Source organism: Taudactylus pleione, unplaced genomic scaffold (genome assembly GCF_031769625.1).
Source record: "Taudactylus pleione unplaced genomic scaffold, aTauple2 ptg000199l, whole genome shotgun sequence".
NCBI lineage: Eukaryota > Metazoa > Chordata > Amphibia > Anura > Myobatrachidae > Taudactylus > Taudactylus pleione.
Window position 1 is genome coordinate 2,595,829 of NW_028284601.1, and position 9,458 is coordinate 2,605,286.

At 43.5% G+C, this 9,458-nt stretch overlaps 1 protein-coding gene across 1 annotated transcript; it reads left to right on the top strand.

The window, feature by feature from the left end:
• The first annotated feature begins 687 nt into the window (after positions 1-687).
• LOC148518694 (uncharacterized) lies at positions 688-2,957 on the top strand. Its single transcript, XM_088477135.1, has 6 exons — positions 688-768; positions 976-1,139; positions 1,347-1,418; positions 1,847-1,981; positions 2,104-2,166; positions 2,745-2,957. Exons 2-6 carry the CDS (start codon positions 978-980, stop codon positions 2,955-2,957), a joined length of 645 nt encoding a protein of 214 aa, XP_088333261.1. The 5' UTR covers positions 688-768; positions 976-977.
• Positions 2,958-9,458: the final 6,501 nt, after the last annotated feature.

Sequence of the window (9,458 nt, forward strand, 5' to 3'; positions counted from 1 at the left end):
CTAACCCTAAGTACCCTCCGGGAGCCCTAAACCTAACCCTCCCCCCCCGCGGCTGTCCGCTCGCGGCGCCCGGCATCACTACGATCGTGATGCCGGGCGCGGGTCAGGGAAATGCGGGCGTCTACATCTAGACGCCCGGCATTTCACCCTTGCCGGGATAAGACAGTCGGGAAGCCGGCTGCCGGTATATAGGCAGTCGGCTTCCCGATTGCTTCCCCTGTGGAGAAGCTTCCTGTAGCAACCAATCAGCTTCTAGATATCATTTTAAAGAATGTACTTGAGAAATGAGAGCCAGATGCTGATTGGTTGCTATGTATAACGTCTCCATTTGACCGCTTCTCTTTAGAAAGTTTGATACATCTCCTCCAATGTTCCTCTTACATCATCTCTGCAGCAGGAAAATGCTGTCTCCATTCTCACTCTCTTATCACTTACCTCAGGTAGTTGTAGCTTTATAGCTGTGAGGAATCCTTGGTATGTGCAGGAGTCTGACCTGTAACAGGAGGGAGGTGCCTGCTGTGTGTCTGAGTTAACTAACGTCACCGTCTCACCTGTACAGGTAGGAAAGTGAAAGCTGTATAGGAATTCCCAGCTCTGCTGTAACGTCTTTCCGGTCACTTGTATTCTGGACGAAAGAAAAGTAATCCTAACAATATCATGAAAATGAAGATATTCCTCTCTTGGAGACTGATATATAAAGGGAGAAACATGGCCAGAATGGACATAGACCTGAAACCAGCACTGAAGAGGCACAGAATAAACCAGCAGGTGAGGATACTGGGACTGTGATGTGTTACATTGGGTACAATGTTATGTTCATATAATACATATTATATATATATATATATATATATATATTATATATATATATTATGCTTGCAGAACTTATATACCTGCATTCATATATGTAGAGTTTAGTAACATCTGTATACAGTATATGTGACATTATGAATTAAATTTGTCCTTCTTGTGCAGGAATGGATGTCACTATCAGGATACTGGCGGTCACGTTGCTGTACTATACCTTCTCCCAGGACACCACGACAGGACACCCAGTGAGGACTCACTGTCACATGCACAGACATAGATCTATACCTCCCAGCGCTATGTCACAGGTGAAGGAGCTGCAGAATATACATGTGAGTACAGATGGCAGAGTGGTCGCTGGGTGTTAGTGGATGGTGGGATCTGTATATGGTCTGGGTTTTAGCATCAATGGGAGGAGATAGTGATACAAGGGCTGAACAGCTGGGAGCGGGAGACCTACAGAAGAAGACCATATGGGACAATATCTATAGGAGGACATGTAATATTACCGCCACTAAATCGCGTCTTTGCTTCCAAAGGAAATGAAAGAAAACAAACCCAAATGCCACCACGGGCTTCGTCTGAAGAAGTTTCCAAACTGTGATTTACAGGTATTAGTTTTGGTCGTCTTCACCCCCCGATATTATACTTAAATACTGTATGTCCCGATCTATTAGTCATCTCCCTCATCTCTAATAAATATGGATTTACCATCATCTGTGTTATGTGGAAATTAATGTCACACGTGTAATCAGGAGGAATTGCTGTAAAATGTAATGCTTTTCTCTGGTGAATTACATTATCAATTTTATTTAAATCATTAAATACATTTTGGCAAAGCCACAAATGTGAGTGTGCGAGTTTTCACCTGGAATGCACGGTTTCACCACAGCCTGTGAATCCAGGTGACTTATTCCCTCTTTGTTCAGCTGCTTAGTTGTGTTACTCATTTCGGCCATCTATCTGTCTCCTCTCAGGATACTGGGAGGTCCCCTGTCACTCTGTGCTGTGTACTCACCATTCACCTCTCTCCTCTCAGGGCAATGACAGACTGACCCTCACAATGCTCAGGGTGTCACTGGCTGTAACAGTCCTGGAAAATATGACAATGACCAGTCTGGTGAGCCAAAATCTGGAAACTTTCTCCATTCTCAAGACGGATCTGTCCAAATGTGTAAGTAACAACGCTGTAACTTTCTGAGAACGTGGGCTCATTACTGATTTGCCCAACATAACGTGCATCATCATCATTGTCTGTTAGTGTTCCCTGACATGGTTCATTTATTACATTTTTAGGAAATGATAAAACCCCCGGAGCTGGAGGTGTGTCGGCATCAGTTGCACAAGTACACAGAGAGGGTAAGTTTCCATGGGAAAGCAGTGACATGGGCTGAAGTAGCTTCCAGGTGGTGACTCAAATGTGTTCTATGATGACCTGGTTAGGACTCCCATAATTACTTCTAAATCAAAGGTGTGACTTCATTTATTCTCAGTCCTAAATGCCGTTCCATGTATGGATTCTGAGTGACATATTCCCAGTTTCAAATAAATAGACTGTACTGGACCCCCAAGCTATGTTGGAGCTCTAACTTTGGTATTAGACAGACAATGGATCAAATCATTGACCTGTAATGCTGGGTACACAGTGGCAGATATATTGGCCAATCAATTGATTGGCCAATATATCGGGTGCCTGTCGGCCAGTGTGTACCAGAGTTACGTCTGTGAACGGCGTCGTTCTCAGACATATCACGTTGGCTGTGCTGCACAGGCCGCGGGGACCTGCGGCCAGAAGACAGATGATGGTTGTTCAGTGTGTATGAACAACCATCATCTGCAGATATATATGTTAAGTGTGAACCCAGCTTAAGATTGGGAAATTACATTGACAAAATAAGTTTCAGTAAATTCATACAGGTGATGTTTTATACCATTAGGTGTCTGCAGAATGTCTACAGGAAGATGTCCTGCTAAACCTGGTCTTGATCCTGGATGAGGACCTGCGTTCTCTGATTCATGGGAGGCCGCGAGAAAAGGGGCTGCAGAGACAGGACCCTCAGCTACACCCCACAATACATGTTCCAAAAAGACACAGAGGACGTGGGAAACATATGAAAAATACGATGAAAATAAACTCGGATTTAGACTAATATGCCAACATATCGCAGTGATGACACCCCCGGAAAAGCATTAAGGGGAACAAAACCAGCATTTGTTGAATTCAGTTTTTTTTTTTCTATTCGATATGATGTTATTATTATTATTATTATTATTATTATTATTATTATTGTAGTTGATATTATTATTATTATTATTGCTGCTATTATTATTATTGTTGTTCTTGTTGCTAATATTATTATTATTATTATTATTATTATTATTATTATTGTTGTGATTGTTACTGTCATTATTTAATATATTTTGCTATCATTTTTTTATTATTTTATTGTTTTTATTTATTATAATTTATATCGGAAGCTTGCAGTTAAATACATGATGTACTATACTATCATCTATGATTTAGTTACTGGTTTCTCCATGTTCCATTATTTATATTTCTCATAATAAAACTTGAACAAACTTTATATTGAGCTCCATATGGTTTATTTCAACATGTCACAGTCATGGTTTTTCTTCTTGTTGTTTCTATAATGTTTTTTATGCCAATCGTCATTAGGAGAAGAATAGGAGAGGATGAGATGTTTGTCTCCCACTGAGCATCTTAGCTCAGACCGAATTATTGTTGTAACCAGAAATAAATATGACATGTCTCCAGTATGAAACAATATTATTTATTCAGTCCCAATGGGGCGAGGTGCACAGCTGGGTTCGGTCCACCAAGCACAGTCTCGAAATTCAAATTCTCCTTCCAGCTGGATGGTCTCAGCCACACAGGTAAAAATAGAAGGTTTAAAACTTGCCCTTTTAATAATAGGGGCATCTATAATTTGCAAAATGTCTGTGCTGACTGGCTGGGAAACAAACATCAGCTCTTGTGATGTCTGTAATGACTGATAGACACTAGTCAGCAGCAGTAACATCAAAGTGTAGTAAATATTCCGAAATGATGAAACATTGCACATCTGCGAATTGGTGTACCACTATAATTTAATACAATAATAATAATATATAATATACTGTGAATACTTAATTTATTTTACTTTATTGTATGAGGTGTTTCAGGCGTTTACATGAGTTTGGTTTTGTGTTTTGTGTGCGCGTGTGTGTGTGTATATATATATATATATACTTTGCTTTTTATAAAGAAATTACTTTTTTATGTATTATGTGTTAATGATGAGGTATGTACATTTAGGCATAATGTATAATGAATGTTGTCTCTTTTGTTGCGATTTCTTGTTCTGCACTTATAACTTTTCCTATAAAAGTGTGGATTGACCTAAGCACATTCTAGAGACCAGTATTACCTATATAGACCTGCCATAGTCTATTAATGTATACCGCTGTTAACTCTGTGCATCACCACTATCACCGATGTACTGCTGCTGTTAACCCACTGTATCACCTGTCACAGAGCCTGTGGTTTCAGATCCATATCGGGACCATTGGGAATAGCTGAGGCAGGGATGAAGCTAAAACTGGGACTTTTATGAGATTCCTTTGCATGAAACCAACAGGGCTGGAAGAGCACTGGGAGTAAGGATGGAATCTCTGAACAGATACAGAGCCAGAGCATGAACTGGAATCAACAACAATAAGGACTGGAACCAACTGTGGAAATCTCAACCATGGACCCTGAATCCAAGAACCTGGAGCTGGCACCCACTACTGGGAAATCAGAAGATGTAACTACAATGAAACTCAGAACAGCGTTAAGCTAGACTGGCAACAGGAGCACTGAGACCAGAAATGGGGAACTCAGGACCTGTGAGCTGAACACTGGCACACAGACCTGGAACCCACACACTGATACACAGAACTGTGAATGGAACCTGAGACTCAGCACTAACCCCAGCTACCAGATACCTGAAACAGGAAACCTGTCACAGCCAATGGTAATGCTAATAGATACATGTAATCTAGGATACTTGCGATAGAAAGGCACAATGATGAAATAGGCCTGGAGCAGAGGAACCAGTCAAAGTTGAGCAAAGCTAGAACAAACAGGAACCAGGAACACAGAGGAACCAGGAACAGAGCATAAGAAACTGAAGTCCGGAACCAGGGAGTCCACATCAGGAAAGTGAGTTGTTCTGGCAATGTTCTGGAGTCCGGATAGTAAACACAGTAATGAAGGTACAGTACTCAGATATACTGTGGACGGCCAAATGACATGCGAACAACTCAGAGATGGCACCACCAGACACGATAAGTAGGGCTAAGACCCCAATGCATGACAGTACCTCCGCTTTTTATAAATGGCCACTGGACACTTGATGGGGCTTAGCTGGGAATTTCAGATGGAATTTCCTCACTAGTGTTGGAGCATGAAGATCAGAAGACCTGATCCAGGATCCATAACCCTTCCAGTCTACAAGGTATTGTAAATGACTGTGTCAAATTCTAGAATCCAGAATCATCTGCATCTCATACTCGTCACTATGCACAGTCTGAATTTTACATGAATCTAGTTTGGGAGTGAAGAAACAATTCAACACCAGTGGTTATAAAAGAGAAACATGGAAAGAATTTGGTACCTTGAGGTATGACGGCAGGAGTAGCCTGTATGACACAGGGTTGATGACTCAAGAGATAAAGAATGGTCCAATAAAACATGGAGCAAACTTAATTGATAGAATTCGAAGACGTAAATTGCAAGTGGATAAACACACTCCGTCACCTGGCTTGAAACTGGGCACAGCCTGTCTCTGGTCGGTTTGAAGTTTGTATCTCTGAGATGCTGTAAGTAAAGACTCACAACCTGACACCAGTTTCCTGCAAAGTTTTTCTTTTAAAGAAAAGTTTCAGAAGCAGATACTGAAGCTGCTGGTAATGGGGCAAAGATCGGAACTCTGGGATGAAGACCATAAACAGTATAAAATGGAGTAGAAGCTGAGGATTCGTAATAATGGTTATTGTGTGCAAACTCTGCCCAGGGTAGTAGATGAAGCCAACTGTCCTGGGAGGAAGAGATGTATAATCAGAGAAAAGTCTCTAGATCTTGGTTAACTCTCTCAGTTTGCCCATTGGATTGAGGATGAAAAGCCATAGAGAAGTTCAGTTGAATCTAGAAGACTTGACACAGGGACTGACATCATTTGGTACAACTCCTTTTTCTAAAACAATCTCCTCAGGAAACCTATGTAATTGAAAAACTTCCTTGATGAAATGTTGAGCCAATATAGGCACTGAAGGGAGACCTCGGAGAGGGTCAAACTGTGCCATTTTTGAGAATCGGTCGACAATGACCCAAATAGTGTTAAAACCTTTAGAATAAGATAACTCTGAAATAAAATTCATAGATATATGGATACAAAGCTTGGTAGGTAAAAGTCGTCCAGCCAATGCCTGTCGAGAACTTTTATGTTGGGCGCATTTGGAAAATGCAGTGACAAACTGTTGTGTGTTTTGTAGAAGTGTAGGCCACCAGTAACTTCTCTGGATAACTGATTGATTCATGCAAACGCCAGCATGACCTGCAAATCTGGAACAATGTGCCCAATGGAGACGTTTTTTGCGTAAACATTCTGAGACAAAAGGATTTCCTTGGGTAGGAGTGTCATCTGACCTGGTTACAGCAATACTAAATGGACACAGATCTGAAGAGATGCAAAGAGCTGTTGGTAAGCAAATTGTCAGCTCAAGTGGCACATGATGCAGCGATGGCTCCCCCTTCAGTATTTCCAGCAAGTGCGGCTGCCAGGAAAAAACTAAACTTTCCCAAAAAAAGACCCACAGGTGATGCAGATGAGTCAACACAACCAAGTTTTGACATCTGGTCGGGTCTAAAAGAATTGCCTACAATTAATGAGACCTTTACCGTGACTCCATCTGATATGGTCACCATTCAAAGAATGGTTGAGGACTATTTTAATTTTAGTGTCCAAATAGGCATGTCAGACAGTTTGTTTCACTACTGGCAGGAAAAAAAGGCAATTTGGAGGCCCTTGCACAAACTGGCTTTGTTTTACTTGAGCCACCCACCCTCCAGTGTGTACTTAGAAAGAGATTTCAGCACAGCTGGGAACCTTGTCAGCGATCGGCATAGGAGGTTACTTCCTCAAAATGTGGAAAAGATGATGTTCATCAAAATGAACTACAAACTTCACGAGGAAGATCTTTACTGCCAATTACATCCAAAAATTACAGAGGCACCTGATTCTGTAATGGTGGATTCCAGCGGGGACAAATTAATATTGTGTGAAGATGATGTACACACTGATGAGGGTGAGGAATCGGATGATGATGGCGACAACATCTTGTCTCTGTAAAGCCAGTTTGTGCACGGAGAGATCATTGCCAGCAATGTCAGCTGCCTGTTGGTAGCTTGTTTTGTGGGGCCCAAACAAACCAATTTCCACAATTGGCAGTCCCTGTCGCTGAAGTGTTTGGTTTGTTAAACTGTGCATGTCCTATATACAACATAAGGGTGGGTGGAAGGGCCCAATGACCTTTCCATCTTGCACCTCTTTTCTTTGCATTATGTACTGTTTGGGGCATTGCTGCCTGACATTTTTAATATTAGAGTTTATCAAACAGCCATCCTGTCTGCTGTGTGGCAAATGTTTCATAGATGTCCTATATTTTTTTAAACTGCCGTTGCTCTGATACTTTTTTTTTTTATAGTTTCATACTGTATTTATTTCAACTAAAATCACAAATAGGTATACTTGCAAAATAGTCTTATGCCATTTTTCAACCTTGATTTGTAGCTACCAACCTGGTGGGCTTGTGTTTTCCTTGATCATAACAGTCATGTTTGGTCAGATGGATAGGTTATTTTGTGATGGTATCTGAAGATGTTCTCTCTCCTCCCCTCCCAGCACTGGTTACTGGTCAGTGTAGTGTGGACCGCACTCTGGGCCTAATTCAGACCCGCTCACCGGCTCCGTCGTGAGCATGCGCGAGACCCGGATAGCGACGGGGAAGCCGTCGCTCCGAGTCTTGCTACAAAGGGGGGCGTGCTGTCGATGTTGAGTGACAGCACGCCCCCTTTGGTGGGCAGGCCGGGGGCGTGTCTGCCCAGACGGAGGTGTTCCCATGGGAACGCCTACCGTCTGGGGCCGGCCCCACTGACATCACAAGTGATGTCAGTGGGAGTGCTTTTGGCTCTGATAGAGCCGAAAGCACTCCAGGGCTTGCGGCAACGAGACCCTACCACAAGGGTCTCATCGCAAGCCCGATGGTCATGATGGTCTTGACCATCGCGACCATCATTTTGTCCGCTCGCTATAGCTGTGGGTGGTAACCCACAGCTATGCGAGCAGCCAGGAGGCCGCTCAAAAAAAACAGAGGGACGGCCCTGATTCAGAGCGAGCGCTCTGTCAGAGCGTCCGGCTCTGAAGCAGGGCCTCTGTGCGGTCCCCACTACAAAGTAACAAACACCGTCCCTGGGTAGTACTACCTGGCGACAGTGTGTTTGTTTTGGCAGCCAATGACAGTCAGACAGATGCTCATTGACTGTTGTGACCACTGCCGCAGCCAGGCTGGGGCTCACTCATGAGCTCCATCTTCTGGCTCCCGCAGTGGGTGATGGGAGAGACATCATGATGCCATGCCGTCTCTCCCATACTGCAGAGCAGGCCGGCCCGGGAGGACGGTGGACCAGCGACGGGCGCTGGAGCAGGGATTAAGGTAAGTGCTTTGGGGGTTGTATGTCTTTGTCTGGCACTGCTGGGGGTAGAAGGGGGGCACTGCACAGGGGGGCTACTACTAGGGACACTATATAAGGGCACAACAGGGGGCACTGAATAGAGGGGACTACTACTGGGGGCATTATATAAGGGGCATTGCATAGGGAGGGCCACTACTGGGGGCAATGCACAGGGGGGACTACTACTGGGGGCATTATATAAGAGGCACTGCATAGGGGGGACCACTACTGGGGGCATTATATAAGTTGCACTACTACAGGGGGCACTGCATAAGGGAAACTGCTACTGGGGACATTGCATAAGGGGCACTACTACAGTGGGCATTGCAAGAGGAGCACTACTACTTGGGGCATTAAGGTGCATATGGAATGGAAAGGAATGTTTCCAGAGTGATGAGAAACGGTGGTGTGTCATGTTGTCACGCCCCCATTTTCCAGTGACCCCACCCTTGTTGCATGTGACCATGCCCACTCTTTCAGCATCTGCACCTACTTGTGGGGGGGTTGCTCCATTTTTTAACTCCATATACCCTAGTTACACCACTGCTCTGCCCCCTTCCTGTTCAGAGCTTCTGTTTTGTGTGCTGCCACAGACAGCATCTCCTTTCATTAAAAAAAAAAAATACTGGACCACCACAAGACCTCATCTGGGGCAAGGACTGATGTGAATGAGTCAAATATTCTTTGAAAATGACTCCCCACCTCTCTCCCTCATAAATTTGCTTTGGAATCAAAAACTTAAATTAAATTTACTATGAATCAATCCTTCCTTTCCCTGCCTCCAACTACATATATACTCCATCTCCCTCAGGCCTCTTGACTAATGAAAACGTGCCATGTTTGAAGTTGAACTGCCACGTGTTTGTGCCGCCCACTG